Source organism: Gadus macrocephalus, chromosome 3 (genome assembly GCF_031168955.1).
Source record: "Gadus macrocephalus chromosome 3, ASM3116895v1".
Classification (NCBI taxonomy): Eukaryota; Metazoa; Chordata; class Actinopteri; order Gadiformes; family Gadidae; genus Gadus; species Gadus macrocephalus.
The window spans coordinates 16,009,474-16,029,218 of NC_082384.1; the positions used below are offsets into that span (position 1 = coordinate 16,009,474).

The following is a 19,745-nucleotide window of genomic DNA, read 5'->3' on the forward strand; positions in this document are numbered from 1 at the left end:
TTTCCTTACGAAATGAAAATATCAGTGTAGAACTTAAAAAATAAAAATTATGTGTTGATAAAAAAAAATATTTGGTCTCCGGCTCCGAATCAAGCAGGGAAAGATATGCTGTGTGAATTGATGTTATACAAACGCTGGTATGGAAAACCAAACGAATATTCAAAGCTTGAAATGATGTATTCGGCCCAGCCCTGATAATAACAAGTAAAAATAGCACTGCAAAGCTTGGGTAAGGTTTGCATTGTAATTGATCCAAATACACAGACCAAACATACTTAACACAAAGATTTCCTGCTGCCAAGCAGGATGAAATAGATCCATTAAACATGGATAACATGGTGGCTGACTTTTCCCTTTCCAACCACCACTATACTATTCTTGACATAACTGCAAAGATTCTAAAAACACCATATTTGATATAAATTAGAGCTGTCAAGCGATTAAAATATTTAATCGTGATTAATCGCATTAATGTCATAGTTAACTCACGATTAATCGCGATTAATCGCAAATTCTTTTTCTATGCTAAATATCCCTTGATTTTTTTGTCCCATAATTCTTCTCATTTTAATTCTCTTATCAACATGGTGAAGTGCATCGGCTTGTCTTGTGCAAATGATTTTTTATTGATAACAACATTGGCATATACTGATCAAAACAGGACGATACAAAAAAAGAGCCTATAGTGCAATTAAACGACTGCTTTGAACAAATGTCATTTGAACATAGCAGTCAGGCTACTGCTTCTTTGTTTTTGTAAATAAAATATTTGCGTTAATCGCGCGATAATTTTTTTAACGCCGTTAAAATTGGTTTGCGTTAACGCCGTTAATAACGCGTTTAACTGACAGCTCTAATGTAAATAAATGCTCAGTGGAGGAGCAGTCTTGAATGAAATGGTGACTGGAAAATTGTGGTGCGTGTGACTAAATAATGACATGCCGAGACAAATTGTGCAGCACACAACAGAGCGTGTATCAAGTCCAGTTCATTGCTTGCACCGGGCCCTCTTTAAGAAAGTCCCAACCAGAGATATATTGGTGTAGAGAGGCCTACAACCTTACTCCACCAGATTTTTATACTATACTTATTGTTTATTCGATGGTGATGTGGTTACTGCTCGCTGTACAACAAACTGCATCTCGGGGATAATAATGATATCCTTGATCCTTGGCTGTAGCGAAGACATACACACGTTGTGGTGTTTTCCATGTTATTTTATCTGCTAAATTGCATCTTACAAAATGTTGTGCTGAAACTCCCGTCTGGGCTTAATAAAGAACATCTTATCAGAATGGAATAAGCTAGAACAAAACACCATGAGGGTCCAAAGGGTCAAATAACTACATTTAAAATTAGCAAGAAAGCAGTGTAGGTAGCAGGTACCGATCCTCCAAATCAGATGGCTGTATCTTCAGAACACTACAGGGTCTGCAAAACCATTAACAAACAAAGTCCTCAACCCTGTGAGGCATATAGATTAGAATTTTGCCTTCAACAATCCAGCCGCTGCATTAAAGTAAGGATTAATTTACTGAGGGAAGATAGTGTTAAACCAGAAAATGTGTAGGTTACAAGTTTGTGGATGTGTGAACAGTTGCAGATGAAAGACTTGTGTGGGTCTGTAAGTGTCTGCGGGTGTGTAGTTGCAGGTAAAGAACTCAGTACGTGTGTGTTTGTGTGTGTCAATGCTTTCTTCTTTAGTCACGTATACACATGTATGTCATGTATATGACACAGCAAATTGATGCAAAAAGAGCATATAGATGACTGCTATAACCAAACACAAGGCAGAGTAAATATGTGGATGGCAGCATGGGGGGCTTTAAGGGGGGTCTCTGATTCCTTTCAGATCTACTGGCATCAGAGAATGACTACAAGAAAGTACAGCTCTGAAACATGCATTTATAGACAGCACACACACACACACACACACACACACACACACACACACACACACACACACACACACACACACACACACACACACACACACACACACACACACACACACACACACACACACACAACCGTGCCTGTTATCTCTCTCTTATGGCTATGAATGGTGCGTCCATATTTTTCCCTTTAAGATCGTTACGTTAGTTATTTGGGTTTTCAAAGGGACCTACGAGGTGTGTAATGGTTGCACAAAGGCTGCAGCTGAGTTGTGAATACAGAGACAGGACACATCTTAGCAATGCCAACACCACATTGATTCAGCTTTTTTTCCACACAAAATGTATGCAGAAGTACAGGCTACACACAATTCCCCAGTGCCTTTGTTGTTTCTTGCTTTCCATCTATTTAATCATTTATTTGTTCAACTCTCTTTCTGTAATCTCATCTCCATGTCTGTCGTCTTTTATATATACAGATAAAGGTATACATTTTAGCAACCTATATATATAAAGACAACCACAAGCCTCTTCCTGCATACAAACTCAGACACACACACACACAGACACACACACGTGCGTGCTATGACTCAGTGTGAAGAGGAGTGACAAAGTGAATGAAACCTCCCTGAGGAAGTATCGTTGGACAGGGCCCGATCGGATTTATCACCCTAAGAAAGGGGAACCATCCATGCAGTGATTGAACCAGAACAGGCCATGCATTTCGTCCACACTACCGTGCTGTACCTTTGGGTTGGTTCTGAGGGTGGACGGGGGAGGGGGGCATGGGAGTGTAGGTGACCACGCTGAGGTCAGAGCTATTACGGCACGTTGGGTGGTGGCTGACAGACGCCATGACATGAGGGACGGGCCGATAGAGTCCCCTAGAGAAACACTCTGACTTTAGAGCGAGACATGGTGGACTGGGGTTGTAAATGAAAAGAGAGCAATAGAGCCAGAGAGCAAGAGAAAGAGAAAGAGAGAGAGAGAGAGAGAGAGAGAGAGAGAGAGAGAGAGAGAGAGAGAGAGAGAGAGAGAGAAAGTGAGAGAGAGAGCAAGAGAGCGAGAGAGAGAGAGAGAGAAAGAGACAGAGAGAGAGTGAGAGAGTGAGAGAGAGAGAGAGAGAGAGAGAGAGAGAGAGAGAGAGAGAGAGAGAGAGAGAGAGAGAGAGAGAGAAAGGAAGAAAGAGAGAGAGGGGAGAATGCTAGATGAATGAGTCTGATTTAAGATTATGGCGGTAAATATCTGGGGACTAAAAGAGCATTAAATCGGCATTTAGAAAAGTGACACACCAAAGAATAATTTGCCAAATCTGTATATTTAGAGTTTTTGGGGCGTTCATTTAGTGCTGAATTGTATGCCTTAGCTTAGGCACAAATTAATTCCTCAATAGGGTGACTTGGCATTTCAGGCAAATAACTTAATGACCAAGTTACGCCAAGTATGATCCCTGGGAACGATTCAACACCGCCTGTAATAATGTTTGCCGATCCTCGGTGGCGTCAATTACTACGGCTATTTATTTTGTGTGATTGGAATATATTCGGCTCTTTCAAGATGCATTTACTGGAAAATTGTTTTAATGCAACAGGCTGTGACAACTTCCCAATTAATCAGAAAAACTGTTTAATTGAAAGGCGTCCCGGGGAGCTGCCACAGGGCGGAAATATCCGCTTGTCTCCGCAATATGTGGGTTCATTGTAGGTAATTATTCCAACCCCTCAATTAATTTGACACTATTATTTGCCCATGCCACAATTTTGAAACACCTGTTTGCTACTTCGGCTAATTATGCTGCATTCTTCTCTCATTCCTTCCTGTCCACCGCGTGTTCAATTTTGCAGACGATGCAGAAAAGCTGAAACAATACACTTCATAATAATGATGTTCGACCCTTGCTATTTAATAATAGTGCTCCTAGCGATACGCAATAAAGATAATGTTTTCATATTTAATTTGGTCAAGCTTGAAAACATCGCAATATCCTTGACAGCTGTAACCACGGTTACACTGATCATGGCGTTCAGTAGGCTATATTTGTCTACTCTATCTAATAATTTAATTTACAATACAAGACAGAAAGCTCCCTGTGTGTGGTTGTGTTTATGTGTGCGTGTGTGTGCGTGCGTGTGTGTCTGTGCAAATGCACACATATCAAATTTAATTGAGTGGGTTTTCATTGCTGCTACACAAGTGTACATATTCATTAATGTCCTGTAAGTATTTCCATCCTCTGTACTATATTATTCTCTGTTAAAGAAGTGGCGCCAACTTATCGTATGGCCAACTCCACTGAAACAACCACTTGCTATATATCCATTGTGTGATAGTGTGTGATGGTGTGTGGCAGCGTGCACCGACTATCACAAAATACCATCAGATGAGAGTTTTGTGGACCAAATAATTGTCTGCCATTCAGCCACCCCCTCCTAAGGCCCCTCGCTGACACCCTCTCACTCACTCCCTCCCCCTTTCCCGCCACCTAATGCCGCTGGGAGGGCCGTGTCTTATCAAGCGAGGGCCTCAAGGGCCCCTCTTCCAGGCTGTCTCATCCTTTTGGTGTCGTACAGCAGATTGATCAGAGAACCCGCACACTGGCAGGTGGGGCTTTGGTGCTTTCGGCCGACCGGAAATCGTCAACACGATGTCTTTGAGGCGAGCCTCTGTTAGCCTACTGTTAGCTTGCATTACTTGAGTTTAATAATTCTAGGGGAAGTTAATTATGGAAAATAAAATAACAATAAAAGAGTAGCACACACAGAGTAACACGGCTCTTCAACCTAAGCTGTTGCGGAAAAACGCTGTAAACATTTGTTACGACATATGAGAAAATAAGAGAAACCAGTTAAAGTATATAAGAATTAAAAGGCTGACCCCGAATTGTGCAACATTGATCAGAAACACTTTATCAATGGTGTCATAAGGAATAAATTGTTCATATTTAATCCTAGACATGTTCATAAATCATCTAAATGTTCTTAAATGGTGATCCACTGGACACATAGTAAATTGGATTAGTAGGAACCAGAACTAGTTTGAACCAAAATGGCTACCAACGCATGTTCTCATTATTTTTTCCTACTGATGTGCGCAGCACTTCACCTCCGATGCCTTTCTTCAAGTTGATGAGCTGATGTCCTTTCATGGATATCATCGAAAGTCACTCAAAATCATAGAGACAAGTATACAAAGTAGTAAATACTTAACATGACAGACACTCACCGATGTTGAACTCCACACGGGGGAACTTGGGACTGAACAGCACTCCTTCAGACACAGATAGAGATGGATGAGAGAGAGTGGTGGTTGTGGTGGCGGGTGTAGAAAGAGAGAGAGAGAGAGAGAGAGAGAGAGAGAGAGAGAGAGAGAGAGAGAGAGAGAGAGAGAGAGAGAGAGAGAGAACAGGGGAAAGAACACAAACAATGTTACAAATAATAACAAATTCCCCAGCTATAACTTGCTTTGACATTTTATGGAACCCTTTGGAAGACGGTTCAAAAAGGTGAAGCTATGGCACGGAGCATGCAGACGAGACAATGTGTTAAAATGCAGACATAAATTCTCTGTGGAGATAGCATCTTAATAGCACTAGGTGTGCGTCAGAGGGCTCCCAAAACGTCACAGTGATTGATGGAGCTGCTTCACTTTAGATTATGCAAATATCCAGCACCCAGACCCTTTTGTCCGAATGCACCGTGTGTCAGAACAAGACTTGGTATGCATCCATTGCTTTGCCCCCTCCAGCGCTTATGCTTTGGCGATTAGCCGGGAACTGTCTCTGGTTTGCCGCATTCCATAATAACGCCATCCGTCCCGCATTACCATACACCACAGGCATGGAGCATATATATATTACACACACAAACACACACGGGCATAAGCTACATGCAGATGAAAAACGCTTAGCCACACACAGCCACCTGCGCAGAGATTGGCCCCACACCTGGCGTTGGTCACTTATCTCTGTCTCTGTCAGCCGGGGTGCTGGCAGTACACAATCAGTCTCTACAAGGCTCATCAGCCTCCCTAATGGGCCATGGATGCTGGATGGTCGCTGGCGTATGGTGTCTCCTTGTGGCATTAGGTATACGTGTCACTTAAAATCCCCCGATCCCTCATAGGGATCCTTTATATGGATGAGGACGCAGTGATGTTGAATATGTTAGCGGTGAGGTCTCACCGCTTTGGCCTAAGTTTTTTTAGGAAAGAAAAGGTCGCACACAGGATTTGTTTAAAGGTCCAACTGCCAAGTGCTTGGTCAGTTGGGTTGAACTTTCCGATTAGGGCAGAAGAAAACGATCAAAGGACAATCTGTCTGCTTTTAACATCTGTATATTTCGGATTAAATACAATGCAACACAGAGATCCCCAGAGATCATTAGGCATTCAAATGATGAATGACGAAGATACCATGGATTCTCCCAGACAGGATTTCTCTTTCTTTCCAAGCCATTCCTTTTTACTAATGAAAATACAGATTGTTGACCTCAAAAATATTTTCTCACATTTCCCTCCCTCTTGGTCACTAAGGTGAAAACAATGCTTGGGGTTGCCTGAGAATCGTAGTTGTTTCCTTGCTTGTTGAGTGTGCTAGGCTGGAGATCAGTGTATTGCATTCATCTAGTGAAGTCAAAATTCAAGTATGGATGAGTCTGTGGGTCCTGCCTGGTTCAGGTCCTATCTTGTCATAATTCTTTTGAATAAAAGCGCGATCACAGCAGTCTTACTGGCAAAGTGTTCTGGGCAAGTAAATAGAGACTAGCTAGATCTGAATGTCGATAAGCACTCAGAAATATGTTAAAATTCCACTTTTATTAAGTCTGTTTTAACTTTTATACATGTTGATCTGGTAGTTGGGCAGCTTCTGTAGAAAAACAGAAACAAGTCTCAAAACATGAAAGTTAGAGGAAAGTTTATGTCTCCTACCTCTACCAAGCGAGAGAACATCAAGCTCTGTGGTGTCTCCTACCTCTACCAAGTCAGAGAACATCAGGCTATATGTCTACCTCTTATAAGTAAGAGTCACTTTATAGAAACAGGCAGTTTTTTAACACTCCGCACACTCTGCAAGGTGAAGGTTTGGCTTCACCAGGAGGGGCTCTCATTGATCTCTTCTCCTATTGGCTTCTTGAAGGAGCTTTTGATGCCATTTATTTTAATAGCTTACACACAGTAATCATTTAGTATTACTTATTGTCAACCTCTATTACCGCAGCGGTTTAGTGTGCGTCTGTTTGAGCTGCCCCCTTTATTTGTCTCTGTTCTATCTTGATGGTTATAATGAATTTGGTTTGCTAATTTAATGCTGCTATATATTGTATTGCAGTGCACCGTATTTTCTGTGACCACCGCTGTGATCGGGGACAATAAAAGATTGACTCTAACCTACCTTAATCTCACAAGCAAAATGGGACGCAGGGCTGGAAACAGTTCCTTTAAGGATGGTTTATAGGGCGTAGGGCATAGGTTGGATGTTTTTTTGTTAGCTCAGCAAGAGCGGGCAGGCAAGGTTGAACGGAAGCTGTGTTAGCTTTCTTCACCAGGGGCACACGATGTCTCAGTGTGATGTGTGGGTCTGATAATACTTTCAATAGCCGAATTACCGGTAGTCTCAGATCTCGATAGAGGATGTTTGTTTTGCAAAGGATTCAATGAACTTTTTGGCAGAAAAGAAAGAGCTAAATGTAATGGTCTCAGAAAGGACTTTCGGGGATGTACACATTCCAAAACAAAATAAGATATTTACTTTGGTTTTGCAAACAACCGATTGGCTTGACCAAAGGAACCAGGTATTGCTAGTTAAATTATTTATTTATCATCTATTTATCATATCATATATTTTTTAGCAATAAACAGAGCCAAGGATGAACATTTGTGATTTGAGGGATCACATTGATCGTTAGAGACCATAAATCTGTGTTTGCAGGACACATGTTGCTAATTTGAGAGCACCAATTAGCAATTTGGATACTGACCGATTTAAATATAAAAGCATGCATGACAGAATTAATTATAACAGAGCCTATGTAAATGTGCAACATAGTCTCATTGATCATCATCATCATCATCATCAAATAGGGACTCCCAGGCAAAATAAATGGCATCATTAGTTGAAAGGTACCTTTTGATGTGTTTACTATTTAGCGATTTAGCAGATGCTTCTATCCAAAGTAACTTGCGTTGTTCTCAACATATAAACACAATCTTGTCATACTTAACTATGCTGTGAATAGTAGCCATAAAGTTGTAGACAGCTGAAGAATCATATAAATGTTGGGAGATAGCTGTATATTTTCACATTCCAAAATGGACTAAATCCAAATTCGGAAAATAATGATGTGCAGCGTTTTGCAGAAGTGGCAAAATTTGACATCGACCTCATGAGGCCGTGCTAAAATATCTGCTTTACAAGAATGGGGGAAAATCTGCAATAAAAAAATATACATGTGCTGTACCTTCTGAGAATTATTTACCACTTCCTGTAGGTTCTTTAGCGTGAAATTGTATGCATCTGAAAACAAATTAAATTCAGTCCAAATGCTAAATTGAAAGAAATTCAAGGATAAACAAACAAACTAAATGATGCAAATCATTTGAAATAGTCAAGACACTCTTGAGAGCCAATCATCTCGAAATCCCAATTGTATCTCAATGTGTGCACTACACACCAGCGGCGAAGCTATGCAATTTTCATGCAATCTTCTGAGGTCTGTAAACAGGTGCTGCATAGGCCCTGGATACATAGACGCATGGAATCTGTTTACAGACATGATGAAATGAGCATGCAGTCACACACACACGACACTCAAAACACACACACACACACACATGCTTATTCCACACATGTACGGTGGCCTGTTTTCACTTTCATCTCATCATCATCTCATCGTCATCGTCATTGACATCATCATCATCATCGTGTGCCTCCGGGGGTATATCGCCTCATGTCAGAGCCACTAAAGCTTCCCGTGAGTGTGATGAAACTATAACAAGGCTGGATATCACATTTGGTGGGAGCTACAGAGAGCCCTTCAGCAAAGTGGGATCAGGCGGAGGCAGCTGTTTGCGTCCTGTTTGTAGTGCGAGCGTTATCATGAGGGACTGTCACTTGTCACCAACGCAGCCCTCTTACCTCTATCCATCTCCATATGTGACATCTAGAGCAACATCATCTGGAGCGAGGGGGTGAGCATGAAACACATGCATAATAATAGGGCGAAGGACGGATGGAAGAAGGAGGAGGGTTAGATGGTGAAGATGATGGTAATGAGGATGATGATGATGATGATGATGGAGAAGGATAAAGGGAAGAAGAAAAGAAAATGATGAATAATGGAGATAAACAAACAAAGTGCAAATAGTCTAAAGATGTCCTGGTTATGACATCAACAAGTAGAAGGCCTGGAGTGTAAATAGTGTGAACATGAACCTCACTATGTCATTCGCCGTTTTTATTATCTCTGTTCAGGCTTGTGGAGTCTGCAGGAAGCTGTGCCAGCTGCCACAATTCAGCCCATGAGCAATGATGGAAAAAAGTAGGGAGTGTGTTGCCCAACTCGGCAACACACCACCTGTGACATAAGCACAATCAGGGCATTTCTCCCGGGTGTCTTAGATTTCAGCTAATGGATGGACCTGCGGACATATTAAACACTCGCTGTTTACCTAGCTACGGCCCAAAACCCAACCACATAAAGAATATATATATATATATATATATATATATATATATATATATACACCTGCATGCCAAAGAAATGTGAAAAGACAAACAAATTAATAAGAAAAAAACGTTTCACTACGAAGGACACGGCATGAAGCATGAGCAACCCTCCACCCTAATTATGATGTTTAGCCATTACAGCAGTGTGGGCGAACGACATGAACCACCACCTCCTCCACCACCACCCCAACCCACCCCCTTCATATCCATCCAGCTGTCGCCTGGCTGGTGACGCACTCGGGTCACCCACCTCCAGCACTGCGATGTGTGTTGGAGGGAGAAAGTGGCACAGGTGCAGTGTTTATAATCAATAACGGCTGGCATCATGAATATGGTAATATGAGCCCAGCCAGGGAGCAAGCCAGCCAGGGAGGCTGGGAGGCACTCGCTTGCTGGAGGCACTACCAGTCATAACCCCATGAGGGGACCCAAAGCAAATGAGGTGTGCGTTCCCGTGCTTTAGCGCAGTTTAATATGGCTCTGCAAAATAAGAGCGTGGCCCATGCACGCCTCCGATAATATATCACCCCACTGTCTGTGCTGGTGGCAGGGGAGGGGGCTGCAGGTGGTCACGTAGGAATACGACGAGGGAAGAGGAGGGCAAGTAATTTATGAGCAGGAGGGGAAGATTAGGGCATTTCTCAGAGGGGACAAAGTTCATTAATTCTCAGGAGCCTTGGCGGTCTGCTGCTATGCAGACGGTCATTTAACCCTCTCCTGCCTTACCCAACCATGTGTTCATACACACAGGTTTGCACACACAAATTCCAAGTCTCAGTCACTCAGACATGAACAAATAAAACTATTAAATCCATATGTAGCAAGTGTTACACAAATAAATAGCAAGGCAGAGGAAAGGTGGGCTGTACAAGGGGATTGCTGCAAATTCCCACCAGATGGAAGATAATGGCAGGAAAAGGTCACCACCTAGCATGACTGAGATACCCATTGCATCCAATCTTAACTGACCTGAAGATACCAATATGATTACCAAAACAAGAGCTTAGATACATACTCATGGCCATACAGAGTCAATGCAAAGCATTTTCCCAATCACTGCTGCATATCCTTCCATGAATAAATATTACATGTAAAAATTCTAAGAGCCAGGGAATCCTCCCTGCTGTTTATCTTTAGAATAACATTTACCTTTAACTTTGGACAGATACCATCAATAATTCATCGCTCTCTGGCCTAGTTCACTGTCCGTGGGGTTTCAGGTTTTTTCTACTTTCTTTTCTTTCAGTTGGTAGGGACTCCATCTAAACCAACCACCCCCTTTTCCTCTGTTAACCCCGGCTTTAGCTATTCCTTCTCATGGGTCCAGTAGAAATATGAGGGTCTTGGTGCCTCCATTTCAGGCCACCATCCACGCCCCCCTAGCCCCCCCAGCATATCCTCTAGGATAGGAGTTTCACTTTCAGTTCAGCTTGGAACCACCTGCGTTTCTTCAGCCAATGATGATTCAATCAAACCTTCCCCCCTCACCGCCACCCTACCCCGACCAGCGTGTGCTAAAAACACCTCTAACTCGATTGATGCTAGCTGGGATGAGGCCTCCCATTAAGGTAAAGTGGTGCTGAATGGCAGAGTGAGTTATCGTGACACCGGCGCTGCCCTGGGAGAATGAGAGGGGACAGATGGTTTTGTTTGCTGGTGTTTAATGAAGTGTTATGAATCATTAGGGTGTGTGTAGAAACAGGGCTCCCGTCGGTTCATACAGCCGGCAGGTTGGGATGTCCAGGGTTAAGGACGGGCGTTGTGAAGGTAAGGGGATGATTCAGCCATTTATTTTTGCGATTAACCAGTGTCCGAAATCAACTTTTTGGCTTAGCTGCCCAGGTGACTGGTAGATGAACTTCCTTTTTGTGTCACATATACACTCGATACAGTACATTTCAATGCGATAATAGGTTTTTATGATGAATAAAAACTAGTGCTGTCAAGCGATTCAAATATTTAATTGCGATTCACTGCATTAATGTCATAGTTAACTCGCGATTAATCGCAATTTTTTTTTCTATTCTAAATATCCCTTGATTTCGTGCTGTCAGCCTTTTAGTGAGATCAGAGAGTGTTGAGACGGACAGTAATAAAATATATTTGTTAAGATGGATATAAGAAGAGGATATATGAATTCAACCCGGTCCCCTTGACATCGGGTGCATGACAGTGGTAGAACTACCGTAAAACTTCAATAGCCCAGGCTTTTATTTGTTTCAATCACTGAACTTTTGAACAAAACTCTTGCTCAGCAAAGATGGGAAATACTATGCCATTTATTATTTAAACCAGTATGAATATTCCTACCGTACGTAGGCCTATACACATTACCAGGCTATCGAATAACGCCTTCACACACACACACACACACACGTACACGCACACACACACACACACACACACACACACACACACACACACACACACACACACACACAGACGGTGGCGGAGTGGTAATCGGGAGAGTCGGGAGAATTCCCGATGGGCGGATAACGTTTCGGGGCTGTCGGGCTGATTACTGCGGGATAACAATATTGCGGTTATAAAATTTCCTTGCAGCGCCGTCCGGCAGCCTAAGCTGTGCGCCCGCAACCTCTCACTCACTCAACAAAACAGCAGCAACAACTGTCAACGTCGCAACCAAGTCGATTTTGTCTAGAGGGGAGTAACTGAGCGGCCTCTCCCGAAGTGGTACAGTCACAGTGGGCCTTGAACTGCGATTGGTCAGAAAGACGTAACAGCTAATGACAACATTGAACTCTCGTGCAGGCTCGAACAGTGACACACAAACACACACACACTTTTAAGGAGTTTTTCACCCGCTCCGTATCCTTGCTTGCCCCAACAAATTTGTGCGGCCTGCTTGTTGTTTCGTTTCCAGTGTAGCTAGATCCAGTATGGTGTTGTAGTTTTTAGTTGTTGCTAGACAACAGGTGAAAAAACTACAACGTTTGCCAAGCCAAAAGAGCGTTAATCGCGCTATAAAAGAATTAACGCCGTTAAAATTGGTTTGCGTTAACGCCGTTAATAACGTGTTAAACTGACGGCACTAATACAAACATATAAAAGAGGCTGTAAAATTTGCGCTACTTTATTTGGTGGAAAGGTTAGACGACAATAAATTCATTACAGAATTGATATTTATTTTATGGCTTGACTGCAAGTCTTTTAAATGTTTATTTTTCGATAAGAATTTAGTTTACACACGTTGGTAAATGCTTCATTTACAAGTCATTTAGTCTTGTAGAGGCTATTTTAACAATGGTAAGTGTACGCCCACCAATTTATTTATTTACCTTATATTTCGGTCTCCCCTCTATGTCCCACAATAGTATTCTCTCATTTAAAATGTATTTGAATGTTGATGTCGGATTCTGCATATCCATACATTGCCTGTTAATGTAGAAACAAAGTTATTTGCAGTCTCTTCGATCTTGCAAAGCTTGAGCACTCCGCTCAACTACCTCAGCAGCACACATGGAGCCGGCATCACAAGAACAAGAAAAGGTCTCACAAAAAAGTCACAACTCTTCTCTGTTTCAGCACGGCAATGGTGGAATGAGCTCCCTGTCGATGTCAGGACTGCAAAGTCGCTCACAAGCTTCCTCAAGAGACTAAAGACTCACTTGTTCAGAGTTCACCTGGACTCTAAAAGCCTCCCTCATTACCCCCCACCACCCTTTCTCCCCCTATACTCTCCTAAAAACACCCCTCGTACGCACTTAATGTATGTTGGATGTCCTGGCACTTAAAAATAGTACTTACGTGAAGCATCTTATCCTAGCTATCTTTGTTTTATGCAGGGAATGGGTCAACCTGGCAATTGTAAGTGCTTGGCATTTGTTTTATGAACATCCTTACTGTACCAACAGCTCTATATTTTTGTTTCTCTTTCTTCTGAGAAATGTAATTATTGTAAGATAAAAGCATCTGCCAAATGGCCTAAATGTAAAGCTAGATGTAGGGCTTTAGGTACAAGGTTAACTAATAAATCCGTAAAGTAAAAAAAAATCTCATCTTAATCCAGGAAACTAGAAACCTTTATGAATATCTCGCTATTGAAAAAGTATTTGTAAACCCTCCGATGTTGGTGTGTTGAAAACCAAAAGAAGCAGATTACACAGAGCGGATTGCTAGACCTTACCATCAATTTAGTCAGAAAACAAGCCGGCCGGAATATCTCGCCCTAATCTGCCGTTTAGCCGACAGCCGGGGTTTATGAAGAACTCTGATATAGCACATTTAAGAGACCCGATATTTTTTGGATCACTATCAATGATTAGTATTGTCAACGAAGGGGACGTGCTACAAATTTGGGATGCTTGCACCATGAGTGGAGGAGGATGATCGTCGCGCAACGGCAGCCGGAGTTTGTGCTGTTCGGACTGGAAGTCGGTCGAAGATACTGCGTTTTGGTTGTGGCCGATCCGCAACGTTGAGGGTAAGAATTGATGGTAGGTTCCCCCCCTTACAAGAAATGTACTTGACGAGTATGAATGGCATTTCGCTTCCTCTTTTCCTTTGGCTTAACTAAAAGTTTGCCACGCCTTTGACAGCTTTGTGCGCCCCCAGTCGCCAAAAAGTTACCTTACTTTTGGAGACCTGCTTACGCAGTTTCTATATCTGTACTAACTATGACAACTCTGAGTTGTCATAGTTAGTACAGATAGTTGAAATTAGAGTTCTATCCCCATTGACTTCCATTATAAAAAATAGCTTGGCGAGCACCTGCAACAGCGATGACCTGTGACTACCACATTACCCAAGGGGGATGTCCTTGATGTGCCCGCCAAATTATAGGTCCCTAGGGTTCAAGGTTTTCCAAAACTTTCAAGGTACAGCTTAATCCATCTCGACAGTCCTTACGGGTCCTTGTGGCAAAAAGGTTCAGCATGTCAAATAACACCCAGATAACAAGTTTCAGAATTCCTACCTCCTTACTTCCTGTCTACAAATGTCATATTTATTTTATGCTCTCAGGTAGGGCTGCTTGATTATGGAAAAAAATCATAATCAAGATTATTTTGGTCAATATTGAAATGAATTTATTTTTGAGTTTGAAAACATGATGTATTTATTCAGCATGTCTCTCCCAAAAAACACTTTGTAACTGAGTAGATTGAAATTTCGCCTTAAAAAATACACAAAAGGGACAAAAAGGAAATGATAAATCAAAAATAATGTACAGAATATGTACCCAGTTGTTCTGCACTTTCTATAAAACATTTAATGAAAAAAAATAGAAAATCACAATCAAAATCGATTAATCGCTTAGCCCTGATCTCAGATGTTTACGTTTGGAGTAGTTGATTTTAGCTTTTGCCACATTCACTTTCCATATTAAATAGTAATATTATAAAAATGCATGATAAGAAAAGTCTGCAATGGTTGGTAGTAGACGTGCACTGCATTAACATTTTTGGAGGTTTGGTAGAAATACCTCCAAAACTGTAAGAGTAGATAATTACCCAAAATTGGTGGAAGAAAATAATAGGACACATGATAACAATAGTGTGGCTTTCTTTGCAACCACACTAATAACAGAGTTCTGTCCACTCTAACTGGCTGTGCAACTGTGTGGTGGTGGTCTAACTCTGAGGGGTTTCTCGAGTGCCAAGAGTAAGATTCTGGTAAACAAAGAGCGAGGTACGGGCTGGCCAGGATTTTTATCTGTAGATTATATCACTTATAGCATGTGGTTTTACTGGTAAGAAAATGGAAACCGCTATCAATCAATATTGACTACAGCAGGGGTGGGGAACGTACAGCCCGCGGGCTGGATACGGCACGCCAAAGCCTTTCATCCGGCCCACGGAGGCAAGGAAAAAAAAAAGCATATAGCCTAGCCTACAATATAGTTATACAAGCATAAGTGACAACTTTTGAACGAAATTAATTAAGGAGAAACAAGTTAATTTCCTTTTTGTTTACTTTGGAATGTTGAGGGTCATTTCTAAATCTAACCATTGACGGCTAGCATGGCATCCGCCAAGAAAGAAAGGTTGATAATGAATGTTGTGTTTTTCAAGAAAAATGGACTGATGATTACTTCTGTGTTGAAGTAAAGGGCCTGCCAGTTTGCTTTGTGTGTGGAGAATCGCTCACTGTTATGAAAAAGACCAACCTGGAACGTCCTTACAGTACTAAACATGCTAGGCTAAGTGAATTGCAGGGGCAGTTACGAAAGGACAAAATAAACGCAACCAAACAAGCAGCTTTCACCAGACCAAATGTAGAGAGAGAAAACGTTGTGCATGCAAGTTATGTGGTGAGTGAGTTATTTTTATAGGCCTAAAAAAAGTGCGGCCCCGGAAACAAAACATACAAAAATTGACACGGCCCTTGATGTCAAAAAGGTTCCCAACCCCTGGACTACAGATATGTCCAGGTTAATTAAAGCTACGAGCTAGTTGAAATGTTTCACGTTGTGACTTTAAGAAGCAGGTAGGGTACAGGTACCTTGCTCAACAATGCCTACAGGTTGGTTACTACTGGTTTTGGGTGTTGTGGATTTAACCTAATGCCTTTCAGCTGGGAGGCCAACCCCCTTAACACTTCACTTACCCACCCCCATTTTTCCCAATGCAAAAGGTTTTTGAAACGTGTTGTCAACACTCAAAGTAACACAAAACAAAGTTGAGGATTGTTTGGAAAAGAACATGCGTGGGAAGATTCACCTGCACCCAAAGTAAGGTCACAGTAGATTGTTTCCACTGTTATGCCAAATAAACAAATTCACCCACTGATAACAATAGCTATTGTCAACCTGTCCTTTGTGCCAGGTGTAGCAATTATGTGCTCTGAGCTCAACTGCTACCGCCCAGGATGATTCACTAGGGAAGATGAATATGAATGTATTGGTGTACAGGATGTTTTATATCAAAATGCTGATGTAAAAAAAACAATAACAGCTGTCAAAAGACAACATTGTACAATGCAGTAGTGACCAAAAGTGAGTAAGCTATCCATAGTGGGGTACAGTGTCAGATACATGTTATTAATAAAAATAAAGGGGTTAAACATATTGCTCAAGGATGCCTCCTGCAGACCTTGGGGCTATAATGCAGTACCTTTCCAGCCGGGAGTCACCCAGGCCACTCATCTAACCTTCAGCTCCAGTCTTTGTAAAGCTCCATTGTCTGATTCTGAAGCGAGTTGGATAATGGCTGAGACATTTGCATGTTCAAGCACTGCATGTTTTCAGAGAAGACTGGGTGGCAACAACCCCTACAGCTTATTTCATTAGCATTCTCTTGCCCGCACATGGGCAGTGGGATATGGAGTATTTTCTGCCAGCGCTCAACTCATGAAAGCCAACACATACACAGGCACAAACACTGCCATACAACAATCAATAAATATGGGTTGACTGGTTCGCTCAAATGATGAACATAGGAGTGTCATATTTAGAGACTTTTTTGTCACGTTAAATTGTGTTTTATTACTTTAGCAAACAAAACAGTCTAAGAATACTGTGTGAACATACCACAGTGTATTTAATGGTAGTAAGTCATAACACTAGCCATGATTGCTGGATGTATATCAAATTAATTTGAAGGAAATTCCTGGAAGCGCCAAAAAATAATGGTAATTTTAATTAATGTTTTCCACTAATAATTACCACAAGATGGCTACCAGAGAGGATTTATCTTGATGATCCATGGGTAAAATAAATTTGGTTAATGAATTCACTATAACCAACCTCTGTCATTGCCTCAATAATCGTTTTTTGTACACAACAATGACTTGTACTTTGCTTAAGCACACACAGAGAATTGACATGCAACGGATAACTGAACTAAATATTTAAAAACCAAGACACATCGGCCATTGATTGACAGTTTTGAAAGGGTAAAAGACAGAAATCAGAGCAAGGTCATTAAAACAACATTAGCAACCAAGAGAGAAAAATGAAAATAATCTTTAAAGAAGTATTAGGAGACAAAAATGCATCTGAATGTTGAATGGAAGAAAAAAGCATCTTTAAAGCAGGTTAAATTTTTACGAGCGAGAAAAAGCCAGGCGAAGACAGACAGACAGACAGACAGACAGACTTCAATGAACAGACGGACAGACTATAGAGATAGACCAACTTTAGTGATTCAGAAAGAGTTCAGACAAACACACAGTCCCTGGCCAGGCAGATCGTATTCAGAAAGAGACAGAGGGACTGTCCCCCCTCGAGAGACAGACAGTCTTCAGAGACACAGACAGCTTACCAGCAGCCAGTCCATCAGCGTTAGCCCCCAGCTCCATCGACTCCTTCATGTCCACCCTGCAGTGTCCAGGGTGCTGGCTCATGTCCTCCATCTGTCCAGCTTGTCTCTGGTCCCCCTGTTTCCCTCACTCTCTCTATCTCTAACCCTCTCTATTTCTGTTTTCCTCCTGGTTCTCCACTTATTTTCCCCCCACCTGGTCCCCCGATATGCCACACAACACCGACGCTCCCGGCTGCCTGTGCTCCAGGCGAGGAGTTGCTGTCTCTGGGAGACAGCGGTGCGCTCCTCCCTCCTCCTCCTCTCGCTCCCTTTGTCACTCTCACTCTCAATCTCACCCCCTCTCTCCCCCACTGGTCCCACCGCCTCACAGCCTGCTGGCCGCCAGCGTGAGGGGATAGGATGCCTGCGGGAAAACTAATGTGTAGGATAGGGAAAGCCGAGAGATCTGAGGTGGTGGCGTTAGCACAAGAGTGAGATACAGATGTGAGAGCGATAGAGAGAGAGAGAGAGCGATAGAGAGAGAGAGAGAGAGAGAGAGAGAGAGAGAGAGAGAGAGAGAGAGAGAGAGAGAGAGATGGGTTGGGTGGTGGGAGGGGGGGGGGTATGAAAGGGTTGAGGAAAAGGGAGTGAGACACAAGAATGAAGAAGGAGAGTGAGCTGGACAGAATTGATGTTATGTACGATACACAGCTCTATCCATCAATCTCAGGCTGACAGACACTCACCTAGCGCCACCCAGGCAACGCGATGATGTAGCCTGTAAAGGCAGAACTCACTCTCTATTGCTTTCCCTCTCTCTTTTTCTGTTCATTGCGCAGCAACTGCTGCATTCAGACAAGGGAGTGGGGGCTCTCTTCTGGATTTCTGTACTCCTCCACACCACCCAGCCACCACCTCCATCCACCACCATCACCAAACCAGCCCATTCCGCAAGCTGTTTCATGCTTCAGTAGCAAGAAACAATTAACAAGAAGCCGACAGCTGATCACCATATGGACAGTGCAGGTGATTTCTATTTCAAGATGAAATGGTGGGGGAAAAGAAAGAAGAGCTAGACAGAGGAACATGTATGAATGAATGAATGCAAAGGGTCGTTCACTGAGAATGAGCTTAGAAGACAGCACAGGTTTAATAAGGTTGTAACATTTAACTAGGATATCCTGCACTATCCTTTATATTTATTACGGCAAAAGTGAAACCCTTGAGAAAGCGGTAGTTCAGTTTCACTCATCACTGTTTGGGGATGAGTTTACAGTCAGAAAAACACACAAAAAGGTTGGCCATGGAGCCGGTCGACCGCTTGAAGCAAGGGGAAACGTAATAAAGACACCTGGTTGCCCAGTAGACCATCCAAAAGAGAAATAAAGAATCAGAATTCGAGGGAACACTGCAATCAGGTTTGTGGAAATGAACGGGGATGGCCAAAGATGCCCTAGCGAAGTGAAACACGATTTAGTACCACCTTAGATGTGGACATTTAAACGGCTACTAAGCTATTTTCTTGTTTTTCACAAGACTGGACTCCCAGCCTATGTATTCAGGCAACTTAACCATGTCTTCCTTTAAACTCATACTGATAAAATAACCTACTATTGATTCACCTTCACTATGCCATTGGGCTACTCCCAAGACCATACAAAATGAAATGTTCTTTCATAACCTGCTGAATGGAAATGGGAGTATTTGTGGTGGAAAACAACAAACAAAAGCATGTGTGTTCATGCTCCTAAAAGAGAATAGGTACAGTCTGAGGAGATGGCAGAGAAGGAACCAACTGATTATAATTATCGTAACGACCGTACTTTTAGTCATCGCCAACATATGATTTCTCTCTGATTACCCACAATCTTAGAGTTTAGGTTCAGTTTAGCGTTTGGGACACTCCTTACACTTATATTTCATAAG

General features: G+C 42.2%; 1 protein-coding gene across 2 annotated transcripts in view; it reads right to left on the minus strand.

The window, feature by feature from the left end:
• The window catches only part of inpp4b (inositol polyphosphate-4-phosphatase type II B), a 134,144-nt gene extending 115,878 nt beyond the window's left edge, over window positions 1–18,266 (minus strand). Inside the window, exons 1-2 of one of the 2 annotated variants that reach the window (XM_060047615.1) lie at window positions 17,841–18,253; window positions 5,118–5,162 (exon numbers count right to left, since the gene is read on the minus strand). In XM_060047615.1, the coding sequence (XP_059903598.1) occupies window positions 5,118–5,162; window positions 17,841–17,931 (136 nt within the window). In that variant the 5' untranslated portion in view covers window positions 17,932–18,253. Of the gene's footprint in view, window positions 1–5,117; window positions 5,163–17,840 lie in introns of both variants that reach the window. The other variant, XM_060047614.1, reaches the window with a different exon arrangement.
• Window positions 18,267–19,745: the final 1,479 nt, after the last annotated feature.